This window comes from Pelophylax lessonae (assembly GCF_965119305.1).
Source record: "Pelophylax lessonae genome assembly, chromosome: 12".
Lineage (NCBI taxonomy): Eukaryota > Metazoa > Chordata > Amphibia > Anura > Ranidae > Pelophylax > Pelophylax lessonae.
The window spans coordinates 131,025,373-131,043,556 of record NC_138779.1 but is presented as its reverse complement, the minus strand read 5'-3'; the positions used below and the strand labels follow the sequence as shown (position 1 = coordinate 131,043,556).

Sequence of the window (18,184 nt, the reverse complement as noted above, 5' to 3'; positions counted from 1 at the left end):
CATTTGCTGGAAATTTTAAATATGTTTTTTCTTTGTCAATGTCAGTGCTACTGTGGAACATTCTGTACATCACAGATATTTTCCCCTTCACTGGCAGGATTAGGACACCCCTAGCATATTATTAAAGAATTGGGTATGTTTATTGTTTTTGGAACCACCTTAGTTATTAGCTCAGAAAATGGGCATTTTTATATGACTAATTTGGCTCCCGCCAAAATTCATTTTTCACTGAATTTCATAAATTCAGTGGGTTTTGGGTTCTGCATGTAGGACCATCACAGGTAGGTGCTATGCAAACTGTAAAGGGGGGCCTTGTCTGCTTATCAGATGGGCCTTGATTGTTCAGCTAGGCTGTCATGTGTTCCCAGGTGTGCCTGTTGAGCTTGGGGAGTCTCCCCACTGTGTCCAATGGGGGCTCTCATTGGACAGTGGAGGAAACCTGACCAATAGCACACAGGGGCTTGTATCTATCCAAGAGGGCAGAATATGCCGCAAGGCATCCGGGGATGGGGTATAAGTCTGAGGGGAGCACATGACAGGGTGTCTTTGGTGGGAAGCAGAGTCCCAGGAGGAGGGTGACGGCTGTCTCTCCTCCTGTCAGCATGAGGAAGGTGTCCTGGGCGGTCGGCCTAGAGGACAGCAGGTTGAGCTTAGCTGCAGAAAGGGATCCAGTGTGCTGTGGACCAAGTGGGGTTGTTGGGGCGGACATTTCCAGGAAAGCAGTGTCGTGAGTACTGTAAACTGCCCAGGGGTCTGCATAGGATAGGGGACCACTCCGGAAGATCAGAGGGATTCAGGAGCCAGCTAGCCAGTAGAGGAGGCTTAGAAAGGGGGTGCCAGAGTCTAAACCCTGAAGAGAAGTTTGTAAAGAGGGTGCCAGTGTGGGCCCTGAAGAGTAAAAGTTGCAGCAGTGTTTCCAAGTAGCTACCTCAGCCAGAAGGGCTAAAGTGAGCAGTACAAAGGATGTTGTGTCACCGGGGAGTGTCAAAGTCAGTAAAGTGTTAACAGACTTCAAGTCAGTGTTAACAAACACCAACCAGCGTTGACCGGCATTCAGCCAGCGTCAAGTCAGCGTCAAGAGGCATTTTTTCTCAGTTGTCCCATTACTTTGTGAATAGTCGAGCCAAAGGAGTGTCCCACTCTTTCCCTTCTCCCATCCAAGTTCCTAAATAAATATAAAACCAAAGATGCTGGACTGTTTCCTGTCTCAGTGCTCACACTTGGGGAGAAGGTGCTGTTGTTGCTAACAGTAACCCTGGCAGACCCATAACCAGCAAAATGGCTGGGTATTCTGCCAGTGTTGGGGGTAACTAGTTACAAAGTAACTGATTACAGTAACATTACTTTTTTTGGTAACTAAGTAATGTAACTAGTTACAATACTAATATTGGTAACTACACTACTTTACTAGGCTATAGGAGGTAACTTCACTACTTTACTAGGCTATAGGAGGTAACTACACTACTTTACTAGGCTATAGGAAGTAACTTCACTACTTTACTAGGCTATAGGAGGTAACTTCACTACTTTACTAGGCTATAGGAAGTAACTTCACTACTTTACTAGGCTATAGGAAGTAACTTCACTACTTTACTAGGCTATAGGAGGTAACTTCACTACTTTACTAGGCTATAGGAGGTAACTTCACTACTTTACTAGGCTATAGGAAGTAACTTCACTACTTTACTAGGCTATAGGAAGTAACTTCACTACTTTACTAGGCTATAGGAGGTAACTTCACTACTTTACTAGGCTATAGGAGGTAACTTCACTACTTTACTAGGCTATAGGAAGTAACTACACTACTTTACTAGGCTATAGGAGGTAACTTCACTACTTTACTAGGCTATAGGAGGTAACTACACTACTTTACTAGGCTATAGGAGGTAACTACACTACTTTACTAGGCCTATAGGAACGCGCTTTCCTGCGTTACCCAAGCCGTGCGATACAATCGTTATTTCGAAGAATAGAGAGGGATGAAGTTTAGGATTTTTTGTTGCACTTTGTTTTATTCAGTTTTTTCAGGTTTTGTTCTCATGTTTCCCAAAGCCTGTGTTTATACAATAAACTCTATGCAGAAAGAGTGCCATGTATCTTCTTCTACACGGTAAATTAAGAAAGAGGAAAGTAAAGTAATAAGTAGTGAAGTTACTTTTCAAATGCAGTAACTAGTAAAGTAATCTCATTACAATTTACAGAAGTAACTAGTAACTAGTTACATTTTTTGAGTAACTACCCCAACACTGAATTCTGCTACATGCATCCTAACTTCTCTGAAGTTTGCCAAACTCTGCTCGAACCAAATCCAGGGCAGTTAAATTCATTTCCTATTTGAAATGTGGACAGATCATATCTAGCAGCAGTTTCTGTACACATATGCAAAGTAAAGGGTTGCCTCAATGATAGGTCTACTTCAACGACTTTGCATAGTTTGCAGCTATTAAGTTAAAAAAAAAAAAAACACATATCTGGCATGCTTTTTTTTTTTTTTTAAGTGGTCTGAAAATATGTCCCATAGTCCTTTGCTCGCACACATCACACTTCCCTTAGCAAAGATTACACTGTATGAGAAAAGCTGCAGCTGTTATACTAGTACGTTGCAGCTGTGTGTCATAATTCCCGTCCAGGAGGGCAGGGCAAAGAAGTGTCTCTCCAGAAAAAGCAAAGTGGAAAAGTTTTAAGCAACAGCAGAGCCGAGAAGTCTCCGGAATAGGGATACCAAAAAGTGAGATACATTGGCTATATAAAAGAAGAATTCTAACTGGAAACAAGGTGCTTTCCTTAAAGGTAAGATGCAAATGTTCTATATTGGGATTCTATGATGCCAGGGAGTATTTTTTTAAGACAATGTGAGTAGGGAACATTTACTAAAAAGCTTAGTCTGGGTTCACATCAACTAACCAATTAGGTGTAAAAGAGTTTCTAAATTTAGAAATTCTCCTTAAATTATTGTTGCCAATTTGCTGGAGAAAATATAATTTGTTTCCGTAAATTGCAGTTTTTTTTTTAATGACCGATCCTGCAAGATTGCAGCCAAGTGGCAATCCGACCTTGAGTTAATGTGAGTAGGTGAAGTGAACACAGGCTAGGGTAAAAAAAGCTTCCTTTAGTAAATCGCCCATCATGTGTGAAGTAACCAAAGAAGAGGAGGGGGAGCCCACGAGGGAGAAAGCAGAGAGTGAATTGGGATTTCAGAAGAGTCTATTTATATGTCAGAAAGCTGCACTTGTAGACTTCTTTGTGGCTGTCTCTGCAGGTCAAACAGCCACATGGTGTACAGCAAGATAATATTACTGTCTACTCTTTCTAAGTAATCAAAGACTTACTCTCTCTATTAAGCCTACATGAAATTGTAAAAGAATTAGCTGGGAATTCTGAGCAGAGAAACATACAGTGCCTTGTAAAAGTATTCATACCCCTTGACATTTTCTACATTTTGTCATGTTACAACCAAAAAACGTAAATTTATTTTATTGGGATTTTATGTGATAGACCAACACAAAGTGGCACATAATTGTGATGTAGAAGGAAAATGATAAATGGTTTTCAACATTTTTACAAATAAATATGTGAAAAGTGTGGCGTGCATTTGTATTCGGCCCCCAGTCAATACTTTGTAAAACCACCTTTCGCTGCAATTACAGCTCCAATTACAATTACACAATTACAGCTGCAAGTCTTTTTCGGGATGTCTCTACCAGCTTTGCACATCTAGAGAGTGACAATTTTGCCTATTTTTCTTTGCAAAATAGCTCAAGCTCTGTCAGATTGAATGGAGAGCATCTGTGAACAGCAATTTTCAAGTCTTGCCACAGATTCTCAATTGGATTTAGGTCTGGACTTTGACTGGGCCATTCTAAAGCCCCGTACACACGTACCGATCGTCGTCATACAAACGTTCGTCTTTTCTCCCCGGGATGTCGATGTCTGTTGAAAAGTGCAAAGACAGCACAAGAATTTTGTCCGCCGACTTCAGCTGACTGCAGAAGTGATGTCATGTAATGGTTAACTTTCCCTGTGTTTTTTCTTTTCTGAGCATGCCCAGTCTTGCAAATCTGCGGTCTGTCGGCTGATTTCTGTACTGACTGGCGAACAATCGTCCGTTCTGGTGTCGGCATACAAAAATTTTTATGTTTGCAAGAAAGACTCTTGTCCGCAGAATGTGCGCAGACAGCTGTCGGAGGCACCATACTAACAAGCGTACAATCGGCAGATCTTTCGTCCGCCGACGTTTGTATGACGACGATCGGTACGTGTGTACGGGCCTTTACACATGAATATGCTTTGATCTAAACCATGGGTGTCCAACCTTTTGGCTTCTCTGGGCCACATTGAGTGTAGAGAAATTTTCTCGGGCCGCATATAAAATATATACTATAGTTAAGGTATATAAGTAATAAAACGCCGCTGCGCCCTTCCTGAGCTGCCGCGCCCCCCCAGCACTAATTTAATACAACTAGTGGATGATCCCCTAGGAGGCAGCCTCTGCCTACAGTTAGTTGGAAGCCGCCGTGGCCATGCCCCTGACTCAACTTCCTTCCTCCCATGCAAAAAAATAAAAAGAATTGTCAGGGGGCAGTGGGCCGCATTGCCTGCGGTTCTGGGCCGCATGCGGCCCCCGGGCCGCAGGTTGGACATGCCTGATCTAAACCATTCCATTGTAGCTCTGGGTGTATGTTTAGGGTCGTTGTCCTGCTGGAAGGTGAACCTCAGCTCCATCCAAAGTCTTTTGCCGACTCTAACAGGTTTTCTTCTAGGATTGCCCTGTATTTGGCTCCATCCATCTTCGTCAACTCAATGTCATGCTCTAGATGTGCAAAGCTGGTAGAGATAATCCCAAAAAGACCTGCAGCTGTAATTGCAGTGAAAGGTGGTTTTACAAAGTATTGACTCAGGAGGGCTGAATACAAATATCAGATATTTATTTGTAAAATATTTTGAAACCCATTTATTTTCCTTTCACTTTACAATTATGTGCCACCTGGTGTTGGTCTATCACATAAAATCCTATTAAAATACATTTACCTTGTTGGTTGTAACGTGACAAAATGTGGAACATTTCAAGGTGTTTGAATACTTTTTCAAGGCACTGTACATAGGGTTCTCATGCCAACATACTATCTAATGTACCAGGCAGAGTACAGTGCACATGCCAGACGTTTACTGGAAGACACTCAAGTTTTTGTATCTGAACTTTTTTCATGAAAGTGTTTCCAGCTTTTCATTATCAACTGTATTACATTTCATTTGTTGTGTTTTTTGTTCTGTATCAAGTAGAAGATTTAAAGCGGAACTCTGGGATACGCAAATGCTCCTAAATACAAGAGCCATGTGTATTCTCGCTTGAACCTTGGTGTGCTTTGTATATTTGTTCCAGATCTGTACATTAAAAATGTGTACAAATGTGCCTCTGTGAGGAAGCTTCCTGTAATAAAGACCAGTCACTGCTGCTCCCCGTACTTGTGCAGGGTGACAGGTCTTGTATACGCCTCCTTCTCTAGTTTTTGGCATTCAGCCTGTTGTGGGTGGAGCCTGCTGGGTCACACCCACAGTTCTGATGCCTGTACAGTAATAATAACTGTGTAATAACTGGACTTGCAAGGAAATGACATGGGGGGTTTATATATTTTGCAGCCATTCAGGAACATATTTAAATTAAATTGTGGTTTGCATGTAAAGCTTATGTCATTGCTAGTTAGGTGCCTGTTGTCGTTTTTTTTTTTTTTTTTTTTTTTAATTAAGGCTACCTGCCTTGTTCTTTAAAATACTTACAGTTCATTAGAGAATAGTTTTATACTGATATTATTGACAATAAATAGTGTAAAATGTGTTGTTAGCTGGCTGATTGGCATATATTATTATAAGAAAGTAACTTTTTCTTCATATATATCTGGCCTGTATCACCAGCATTCACTATACCTATTAGCAGGAACACCATCAGCAAGACTGCATACAATACATAGGCTCTAAACCCCTAGGATAAACTATAACCACCTTAACCCCCCACCCCCCCCCACCCTTTTCACTAACACTGACTGCCTTTGGGGCTCAGAAAGACATTTTTTCCCTATTGGAGCAAATTGGACCACAGTTTTTCACCTTCCTCTGGATAAGCTATGGATTTAGGGTTCAGAGGGCTTCACTGGAAGTGACGTCATCACGCACAGTACTCCCGTAAAGTGATGTTTTTGTGCTCCCAGGATCAATCAGGAAGAGACTGTTAGCTATTGGTATGCATGAAGGAAACTTTGGAATATACCTTAAGCGGCATTGGGCGATTTTAACATGTAACTTTTTCTTGGTGCAAGGCATAGCACTATCAAATGTGAGTGGGATTACTTTGTTTTTTTTTTTGTTTTTTTACATTAATAAAACGTTAATAGTTTTACGCTTTGATGAATCTTTCTTGTTTTCCATATGCCTCCTATATGTGTCATTGGTGATTATATACTAATCTTGATGAGAGGAGTGGTGGAGGCCCCAGAGTCGCTGTGGATGAAGAACCCTTTGTTGATAACAGGCGTTATATGACTTACCTGTAGTGGGTGGTCATGTGTAGTTGGTGAGTCCCCTGGCATGGCAGTGGTGAATCACTTAAGCACTTTTTGAAGACTCCTAACACTATCTGAAGATTTCCTTTACACAGCACAAAATAGCACTTTATGGAGTTAGCTATTATGCACATATAGGAGACTATCATAATGCAGGGACACTTTCTTTAGTAGTGGTTTACATTTATATTTTCACTTTTTTTTGTATATGTATGTAAATTGTAAACTACCCCCTGGTTTAATTGTTGGGAAAAGCAAAAGCTAGCAGATCAGCGCTGCATAATATAGGGTGTGTTTTTAAAAATACCCATTAGGGGTTGGTGTACAGCTGCTTTATATGCACATAATATTCTAACGCTGGTGATACTATTGTATATTAGTGTTCAGAGGATGATGGTTTTTAAATGGATTTATTTTTGTCTTTTTGTTGAACCCGTGTCCTTTTCAACCTAACTATGTAACTATGTAATATGCCCTGCAGCTCGCACTACTCATTCTCTATAATACAACTTGTATGCCCATTTATTTAGCTGTCATCTATGTCTTTGTACCATTTTCTACACTTGAGCTGCCAAACTCCTTTCTACCTCCCTCTAACGCCCCCACATCTCCTGTAATCTATTTCAGGGTAATGTGCAAATATTCACAGTCATACCCAACATTTTGCAAGTAGTGGATAGATCCATTTAGGATCCTTCAAATTCCACATCTGTATTTGGCTGTTTCAAGATACAGTTTTATACATCTATATCTATATATCTATCTATATATATATATATATATATATATATATATAGCAACCTGATCACCATTATTAGACAGCACATGTGTAAGATCATGCTAAAATAGCATTTAATACAAAGAGAAGAGCTATGCAAGGCAAGTTCTGATGACAGATAGTCGTAACACAGAGTACAGTCAAGGTTAGGAAGTGTTCAAATGTAGCACAAGGAAATATGAGTTATACACCCAACTGATATTAAGGGCTTGCCATTGGGTTCCACAATGTTACTATGTTTCTTTGTTTTGGCATTTATTTCCACAAAAGAAGAAACTCTACCCAAGGTAGACCAGTTTCTGAAAATGTTAGTTGCCTGGCTACTATGGTGATACACTGGCTTCTATATTTTCTTAGTTACCAACCTGGAACAAGTATGCAGAAAAGAAAGGTCGAAGTATTTTCACATGTCTCTACTTCTTCTGGGTTAGTGAATCAAAGTAATAAATCCAGAGGCTCAGCATAACCGTCAAGCAGCTAACACATGCAGAATGAATTTAGCAATGGCGGTCTCCATGTTCCTTGAGTCTAGGTTCACATTAAACCCTCGTTTTTGATGCGTTTTTTCTTGCAGTTTTCATGCATTTTGCATTTTGTGTTTTTTTTCCCCTTTAAAAACACTTTAAAAACATTGCTAAAGAGCGGGCCGGAAAGCTGGTTGCAGCATCCTTACCAACCAATGAGTCATCAGCTTTTAGCTGAATGTAATAAAAAGAATTGCTGGCAAAAAATTAGTGACAAAAGAAAAAGGCATTAGGTTCCCCCCCCCCAAATCCATACCAGGGGCTTCGGGTCTGGTATAGATTTGGAGCGGAACCCCACGCTAAAATCTAAAATAAAATGTGTGGGGTCTCCCCCCAAATCCATACCAGACCCTTATCCAAGCATGCAGCCCAGCAGGTCAGAAAAGGGAGAGGACTAGCGAGCCCCCCCCCCCCCCACTCCTGAACCATACCAGGCCGCTCTGCCCCCCACCCCAAATCACCTTCTCCCCATGTTGATTGGGACATGGGCCTGTTCCCCACAACCCTGGGCTGTGGTTGTGAGGGTATGAAGGCAGGGGAAGTCTACAGATCCTGCCCCCCTCTATGTAAATGAGTATGGGGTGCATAGTACCCCTAGCCATTTACCAAAAAACTGTGCTGGGTCACTGACGTCACAGGGGGGTGTTGCCACATGAAAATGCCAGATGACCTTGCTCCTTAGCTATTTAGGAACTGTCACAAGGCAGGGCAGGCAGATGGCAGGAGAGTTTGTTGCGAGCAGAGCTTTTTTTGTTTTTTTTCTTTTTTCTGGCATCATGATTGACGATGGCTCTACATCAGGGGCATTGTTTTTTAATAAAAGAATTGACAAAAACTGGCCCCTGTCTTTATCCACTTTTACACTTTTTTTTTTAAAATGGGTAGGGCTGCGTGCTTAGATAAGGGTCTGGTATGAATTTGGGGGGAACCCCCATTCCATTTTTTTTTATTTTGGCTTGGGGTTTCCCCTTTAAATCTCTACTAGACCCGAAGGAGCAACCCTGATGACTCATTGGTTGTTAAGGACACGGTAGCCGGATTCCCAGCCCATTCCTTAGCAATCAGCTATATACCGTGTTTTTAAAGGAAAAAAAAACACAAAACGCATCAAAAAAATTGCGTTTCAGAAGTTTATTACATGCAAAACGCAATCTGCTGCTGGAAAAAAGCCCCAGACCCTTTCCAAAAATGCACCGGCTGAAAAATGCATAGATGTGAAAGTGTACAATAGGAAACCATGTTAAATTAACTGTAGTGCATTTCTGAAAACTGCAAAATGAACTAAAAAAAAACGCATAGGTGTGGATATAGGGTCAAAGCAGAACTTGCACCAAAATAAGCCAAATCAAATAAATAATGGTCCTCCCTCTCATCTAAAAACACAGCTTTCTAATATAAAAAGAAAACATTGGTACAGCACAGTTAAAAAAAAATGTACCTACCTTACACCCAGTTCGACCCACAGTTTTCTTACCCTTTGAAGGGGCAGCCGGTGGATGAAATTTCAGAGCCAGTTTACCTATTCTGCCCACTGGCCAATGCAAGGGGTTCTCACATTAATGATTGCATTTTTCTTTTATTATTCTTATGGAGATTTAAGGAAGAAGAGTGAGACTACAAGGTCTATCATGAACCTTGCAGTTTTGCGTACACCTTAACTGTTTGGCCCCTAATGTTTTGAGGCCATCAATCAGATTTTATTAGTGGTACTTCATACCTTTACTGACTTTTACAATAGTCAGTGGGGTCAATTTAAAGGATAAGTTCACCTTTTATGTTACATGTTATACCCATATTCAGAGTGTAACATGTTACAAATGTAGCAGCCCCCGCACCCCCCTGATTCCCCATTGTGACAGTGAGCAGTCGCTGTCACAATTTAAAAAAAAATGGCTGTTTGGGGCCCCGCCCACCTGACCGCATCATTCATTCACAGAGTTCTGTGAAGGTGAGAACTACAAATACCGACAGGCTATGTGGCTGTCGGCTTGTAGTTCTCAATAATCTACCGGGCGCTGTTGGGTGCTCTAGGTCAGGGTCAGGGATTCCCAAACTATGGCCCTGCAGCTGTTGCAGAACTACACATCCCATGAGGCATTGTAAAACTCTGACATTCACATACATGATTAGGCATGATGGGAATTGTAGTTCCTGAACAACTGCAGGGCCATAAGTTGGGAATCTCTGCTCTAGGTAGTTCATTGATGCTTCCTGTCAGTTTGTGACCGCATGCCTCCCATCAGAGGTCCGGGCAGACAGCTTACACAGGAGCCCTGCATTGTGCCCGCGATCTGCTGTATTTTACATATTCACACTTTTCAGGGTGTTTTTGTATATTATTTTTTTTCTTTGTATTTCCTTTGATTTGTGTTTGTGTCACAACATGATCTCAGTTCTGACCTCCTGTTCACTTTCATTTGTTTCTCTAGGGTTTAATATGGGGTTAAGGTAATGAATCCAGTCTACTTCAAAGCTCCAATGTCCTTCAGTCTGTGTAGAAGACTAATCCTCAAGTTCAAATGTTCTATTATTCTGCAACTGTCTTAGCAGCATCGTCTCCTTTGCTCCCTCCCCCTCTGCATGTTGCAGAACAGCTCAAGGCCCAGATTCTCCTTGCAGTCACAGGCAGTGTGACTCCCTGATCTCTTTTTCTCTTTTGCACGTCTCTGCCCCATTATCCTATTTATAGCAGAGCTGCTGGGAAATATGAATTACGCTTTCCATGACAGAGACGTCTGTGGTCACAGGGGTAAGCCATCTAGGCAGCCAAATTTGCATCTAAAATTAACATATTTTTATATACTAAAAATGTAGTTAAGGTTTACAGTCAAGCAAATTCAGACTTTGATAAAATACTAAAGCTTTGTAAGCGATCCTCTAAAACTAAAGAAGGAAGAACATCACAATAAAAATGTTTTCACTTCATTCATAGTGTAGACCAGTGGTCTCCAAACTGTGGCCGTTTGCTTGCCTTTATCTGGCCATTGGGGCACTATTCCATGCCCTGACACCAGCAATAGGACATCATTCCTGTCTTTGACACCAAAAATGAGGTACTATTCGACCCACTGACGCTAATGATAGGGCAGAAACGATAGGGCCCTACGGTTGGTGTCAAAGAAAGGAATTGTGCCCCAATTTTGGTGTTATTGGGAGAAATGACACCAACAATGGGGCACAATTACTGCCTTTGACACCAACAATAGGGCACTATTACTCCCAATGACACCAAAGATGGGGCATTGTTCCCACTGATGCCAGGACATTTTCTAGTCCCGCTAGCCACAACTTGGCCCTCCCAAAGACCGATAGACCCTTTTGTACACCATTGTTTTTGTCTTCTATAAGGCCTCTGTACTCCGTTGTGTTTCCAGATCCAGCTGATGCACAAATTTCCCTTGTCTCTGGTTGTATTCTTGTTTTGCAGCTTACTGTTTATAAGCTGGCATCATTGTGGCAAGGCAAGATCATTAATGAATACAGAATCTACATAGGTTGGTAACTTAGTTCTTAGGGCATTGAAAACAAGTAAAATGCTAGAACAGCCCTAAATGTCCCTAACACTAAAACTTCTCCTTAATCCACTTCCAACATGAACTTGTAACACTTAATAGGAACCTATATATGCATTTTTTTTTCAAAATTTCTTTTTATTGGTTTTTAAAAGAGAAAAAAAAACACAAAAACAGACATAACATCTTGGCATCAGTACAGATGGAGGGAACATCTACCATGTATATTAGTGCTAAAGAAAAGGCCTTCAAAAAATACAAGACTGAGGGGTCATTGGCAGCATTTAAGCATTACAAAGAGTGTAATAAGAAATGTAAAGACGAAATCAGGGCGGCTAAAATAGAACACGAGAGACATATAGAGGAGGAGAGTAAAAAGAACCCTAAGAAGTTCTTTAAGTATATAAACAGTAAGAAAGCGAGGCCAGAACACATTGGCCCCGTAAAAGATGATAAGGGAAATATGGCCACTGAGGACAGAGAAAAGGCGGAAGTGTTAAATAATTTCTTCTCTTCAGTCTTCACAAAAGAATCGGGGGGCTACACGAACCCAGCTTGTAAGGCCAATAATACACCTCAGAAAGTGCCGCCATGGTTAACAGAAGATAGACTTAGAGCTAAACTAGAGAAACTTAACATAAATAAATCCCCGGGACCGGATGGCTTGCACCCAAGGGTTCTGAATGAGCTCAGCCAGGTGATTGCCAGACCATTATTCTTGATCTTTAAGGATAGTTTACAGACGGGTATGGTGCCAGCTGATTGGAAAAAAGCCAACGTGGTACCAATATTTAAGAAGGGGCCGAGATATATCCCGGTTAACTATAGGCCGGTCAGCCTAACATCAGTAGTCTGCAAAATTTTGGAGGGGATGTTAAGGGACCACATACAAGACTTTAGTAATGAAACTGGTATTATAAGTAGTAATCAGCATGGATTCATGAAAAATCGTTCTTGCCAAACCAATCTATTAACCTTCTACGATGAAGTGAGCAGCCACCTAGATAAAGGTAAGCCTGTGGATGTGGTGTATCTGGACTTTGCAAAGGCCTTTGACACCGTTCCCCACAAACGATTACTGTACAAACTAAGGAAGGTAGGTATGGACCATAAGGTGAGTACCTGGATAGAGAACTGGCTCCAGGGGAGAGTACAGAGGGTGGTGATTAATGGGGAGTACTCGGATTGGGCGGGTGTGGAAAGTGGGGTCCCCCAGGGTTCTGTCCTGGGACCAATCCTGTTTAATTTATTCATAAATGATCTAGAGGAGGGGATATCTAGTACAATCTCAGTATTTGCAGATGATACTAAATTAGGCATGCCAATATCTTCTATGCAGGATGTGGAAACCTTGCAAGCAGACCTGAACAAAATAACGGGGTGGGCAACTACATGGCAGATGAGGTTTAATGTTGAAAAATGTAAAGTAATGCACCTGGGGGCCAGAAACCAGAAAGCAAGCTACTCACTAGGGGGGGAACCTCTGGGTGAGTCTAGGATGGAAAAGGACTTGGGGGTACTGGTAGACAACAAGCTTGGCAGTGGCATGCAATGCCAAGCCGCCGCAAGCAAAGCCAACAGAATACTGGGATGTATAAAAAAGGGGATTCACTCCAGAAATAAAGAGATTATTCTCCCACTCTACAAGACTCTGGTCCGGCCACATCTGGAGTATGCTGTCCAGTTCTGGGCACCGGTCCTCAGGAAGGATGTGCTGGAACTGGAGAAAGTCCAGAGAAGGGCAACAAAAATAATTAGGGGAATGGAGGACATCAGCTATGAGGAAAGACTACAAGCACTGAACCTTTTCTCTCTGGAGAAAAGACGATTGAGGGGGGATATGATATCAATGTACAAATACTGTATTGGTGACCCGAGCATAAGGAACAAACTATTCAGAGAAAGGAGGTACAATAAGACACGTGGCCACTCACTAAAACTAGAGGAAAGGCGGTTTAACCTTAAAGTGCGTAAGGGGTTCTTCACTGTAAGAGCGGTAAGGATGTGGAATTCTCTTCCACAAGCAGTCGTATCAGCAGGGAGCATCGATAGTTTCAAAAAACTATTAGATGGACACCTTAAAGACCACAACATACAGGGGTATACAATGTACGATTAAAAGCAAACACACACACGCATTCATAGGTTGAACTGGATGCATAGGTTGAACTGGATGGACTGATGTCTTTTTTCAACCTTACTAACTATGTAACTACGTAACTATGTAACATAGTGAGGTTTCAAATGAGTATCCACAAAAAAAGTGTAACTTACACAATAAGAAGAAGTCTGGTATCATTGAAACATAAGAATAGGCATAAGAATAGGCACAGCTCATGCTCTAGGAGGGGGCAAGTGGTCAAGTAGCAGCTGACCAGAGCCAGATAGTGACGTGGGATAGATAGCAAGGTATTTATACGGATCTACCTAGCTGACGACCCAGTTAGTCCATCCCCGCCGTAGAGGGTTCCGCTAGCCATTTAGTCCATACTTTTTTGGGCAGTCTTTATGCGTGTAGGTGTCTTTATAAAGGGGGGGGGGGTCTTCATTAACCAGTTTTTTCCATGGGGGGGGGGGGTGGTTTCTTCCAGCATAAGGCTATAGCTTTTTTGGCATAGAACAGTAAGAGGCCCAGTATATATGCATTTTAGTAAGCAAAATTAGAACAGCAAAACAGGCACCCTGTCCTTTCATTCAGTATCTTCTCCATTGTCCTGATTCATTGTCGAAGCCCACAGGAAAAACCTGCCACTTTGGGCTTTGGGGCACTCCACTTCACACAGTTTAGCAATTGGTGTCCTACCAGCTAGTTGTCAAACCTGAGCCTGTACATGGAAGAGTCTTAGTCTTGTGTAAGTTTTGACTTTCATGAAGACCAAACTTAAAGTGAGGTCCTGCTAGATGACTTTAGGCTGGCCCCTTTAGCAGTTCTAGTTATGTAAAACATTGCAAATAAGGCCTGCCACACGGATCAAATTTTTTTCCTGCCACCATGGGTTGCAGGAAAGAAATTTGCTCAATTTCCCCATCAACACAGACAGCGTTTATGTGGAAATTCCTCCTGCTGGGCCATTGTCTCCTGGTGGGGAGTGAGCGGGGGAAGCCACTCCTGTCTGGGAGAAGACAGTGATTATCACTAGTGGCTATACCAGCCGCTAGTGATAATCACAAGAGAATCCAGCAGGCTGGTTTTACCCAAGTTGATTGATCGATCAACATGGTACATTCAGCCTGCCAATTAACGGTTTGAGCCATGTATGACCAGCCTAAGTGGCTATATATTTTAAAATCCAGTAATACATTGTCTCCCCCTGCTCTGCAGATGCTCAGTTGCTCTCTATTTTTAGGCACTGCCAAGTTTGTAAAGGCTGATCTGCTAACAGCTTTAATGCAGAATTAAACCCTCCCATCCCTTTACAGCCAAGGAAGCTGCTTCTGTTTGATCTGCAACTGCCAGGGTGCTGCACATGTGATCACTTATGATACCAGCCATTTAATGGTTTGACAGTTTGCTTAAGGACACAAGCAAATGTGACAGTTAGCAATCACAGCATTGCAGGAATGTAACTGGTTTTTGAAACCATCACATCGATGGGTTTAGTTCAGCTTTATGATTTACTGCTGTTCAGGGTCTCTACAGCTAAAGCCACAGCCAATCACAGTAAGAATCACGCCCCTAGGGACACACACAGCCCCTCCCTCTCAAATAAAGTTAACCCCTTCACTACCAGTGTATTTTTACAGTAACAGTGCATATGTATAGCACTGATTACTGTAGAAATGTCACTGGTAACCCCAAAATTGTCAAAAATGTCAGTCAAGGGTCCGATCTGTCCGCCGCAATGTCGCAGTACCGCAAAAAAAATCGCAGATCGCCGCCATTACGCGTTAAAAAAAAAACAACAAAAATAACATAAATCTTTCCCTTTGTTAGTAAACGCGATAACTTTTGCGCAAACCAATAAAAATACGCTTTTTGCAATTTTTTTTACCAAACATAGGTAGCAAAAACAAATTGGCCGAAAATGTTAAAAAATTTTGATTTTTACATTTTTTTGGGGAAATTTCATATAAAAAAATGTGAAAAATATTGTTATTTTTGCAAAATTGACGCTCTCTTTTTGTTTATAGCGCGTGATCAAAAAATCGCACAGGTGATCAAATACCACCAAAAGAAAGCTCTGTTTGTGGGAAAAAAAGGACGTCAAATTCGTTTAGGTACAGCGTCGCACGACTGTGCAATTGTCCGTTAAAGTCACGCAGTGCCGAATCGCAAAATACCCCCTGGTCGTTTAGCAGCCAAATCCTCCGGGGCTTAAGTGGTTAATGCCTCCTGTCTTTGCATGACTTTTCCCACCATTGCCAAGCTTGTATGATTGCAAAAAAAAATAAAAAATTCCCCTACAAAGTAATTCTTCTTTCCCTGAGTGCTGGGTGACATTGATTATGAATAACTAAGCCCAACCCGGGCATATTTATGGCTAGCCACCCTACAGTAATACCTTCATTGTCCTGATGGCAGTCCTGTCCCAAAAATGAGCCTTTTAGCTAACCCTTAGCACACAGAGTGAACCTGTCATTCCTTAGAGCCAAGGACTTTGCTAGACCCTGAAACCCAGGGTAGATGCCTCAATTCTTCTACTTTCAGGTCTTCTTTGCAGCAATTTTTGTCATCATCCCAAACATGATCCTGTAGTGTAAACAAATGTACTTCAATCTCTGCCAAGCTTTGGTCATGAGATTATTTTGTATTGCAAATCTGTTATCACACAACCTACAGTAAGATTGTTTTCTATCTCACATTTTTCAGAATGATATTGGCTAGATCATTTAGTGATCAGGGATTTTTTTAGACCAGCATATGTTTACCCATTCTTTCAACGCGTAAAACACTTTTTGAGTATCACATAGGTAATCTTTTTTTTTTAATTAAATAAAAATTTCCTTTTTTATTCATAGTTGTAACTAATTAAGACCAATTCATTGTTTCAGTTAAAAAGATGATATTTTTAGATTTAGGATTTATTTAATACAGTTCTTTTTCTATATGCTTCCTTGCCTGTTGGCTGTAATGCATATGATCCCAATTAGATTATAGAAAAAAAAGCATTAGAAGCATTGTGTATAACGGCTTGCATGGCAGAATAAGATTCACCATATTTCTAACTTCATATTAACCAGGCCCAAATGGATAGATCCATAAAACAAATTAGGTAACAATTTTAATGTAGCCCTCTTTTGGGGAGGGGGTTATGACAAATGGCGCTCCCAAGCAGGATATTGTCCTAAACCTGTAGATCAGTAAGAGATTAAGAACTTTCTCTAAGTGGAAGAGTGGATTTGTTTAGTAAAATTGGCAGTGCCTCCACCCAGGACAGGTCCTTTGTGAACAGAAAGGATTCCCTTCCTGGGAAATTAACCTGCAATTTAATCAAAGTAATTGGGAGCGGAGAAACTACTGCAACCCACATATAACATTAACTATAAGTATATAGATGTATATAGGTGTAATTATATAGATGTACACCAGCATGGAAATAACACAAGCTTTATAAAAGTAAAGCTTAATAATAGTACATACATCCAATGTACAAACAGGTATTACCGACAAAGGGCCCAACAAGAGTCCTGGCAGAATAGTTATTAATAGAGATATCTCCAGATAAAGGCTACAGCCAAGTTCAATTGTAGAGGCCCTGGAGGATGATCTTGATGCGGCATCTGTCTTTGTCTCGGAAACCTAAAGACAAAATCAACAGTCTTGGGGAGATCCTTCAACTCTTGTCCAACCAGCATGAAACACGGCTTCTCACTGGTAGGAACTGTGGTGTGGCAGTGGAACTCGAGTTGCTTATCTATGCTGTACTCCCACCCTAGTAGTTCCTAATCTGACATGCAACCGGACCTCTAACTATCAGAAGTGGTCGTTGGGTGGCTAACCTGGCTCTATCCTATGGTGGTTATTGAGTCCTAAGCTAAAACTAGCTGTACAATCTCAGACCTGAAGAGACAGGGTTTACTAAAGTAATAGGAGCTACAAACAGCAAGGTGACCACTACACATATACAGTAGCACAGACCTAGCTATCATCTAGCTATCTGACACTGTGCATGTAAGATAACAACAGTATAACAGCAATAAGTCTGTCACCAGGATTTAGATATATACTCAAGAAGCTATGGGCAGCTGTAGTAAAAGCATTAGAGTATAGGAATACTTTCATAACAGTCTCTGCTTCGGATCCCTGTGAAAATAGTGCAACAGTATCAGCCCCCTATATGTATAAGGCCATGTGGCTCAGTTCTCTGTCTTTCTCTCTCCACTTTCTCCTTCTGGGGTTTATAAAGTCCCAACTAAAGTCAGGAAGTGTCAGTATATATTTATACATATGTAGCTCTGTCCCCATAGGGCTTGCTGTATAATGACTTCTTGGGCCTCCTCTGATTACCTGCACACAGTAACTTAGGGACAGTTCACACATCCATCCTTACTCCCAATGGCTCATTAATCAATAAAAAGTCAGTGGGTTTTGGTTTTATATTTATTGTAGAACTTGGAAAGGAGAAGGGAAGAGTGGGATACTCCAACTGGAACTATTTACAGATGATAAGGACAACTCTCACTTGACCTCACCAGGTTATTTGTGGAAGCAGACAGTGCTTTAACTATGCTGCCCCTTGCATGAAAGAATTAAGTCTTCTTGCTATCTAGCAGCAGACTTGTTACAACTACTTCAGGACACTCTCTAGCATCCCCTCTACTAACACCTGTCCATTGACTCTTCCTCAGAAGGGGTGGCCCTCTCAGAGCAGGCCC

General features: G+C 41.4%; 1 protein-coding gene across 2 annotated transcripts in view; it reads left to right on the top strand.

Moving 5' to 3' along the window:
* Positions 1 to 2,596: 2,596 nt before the first annotated feature.
* The window catches only part of LOC309567887 (FXYD domain-containing ion transport regulator 6-like), a 172,636-nt gene continuing 157,048 nt past the window's right edge, over positions 2,597 to 18,184 (top strand). The window contains exon 1 of one of the 2 annotated variants that reach the window (XM_082273402.1): positions 2,597 to 2,790. Coding sequence is in view for 1 of the 2 variants with exons in the window: in XM_082273401.1 (XP_082129527.1) it covers positions 10,563 to 10,605 (43 nt within the window). In the remaining variant the exon portion in view is untranslated. Of the gene's footprint in view, positions 2,791 to 10,560; positions 10,606 to 18,184 lie in introns of those variants that run through there. The other variant, XM_082273401.1, reaches the window with a different exon arrangement.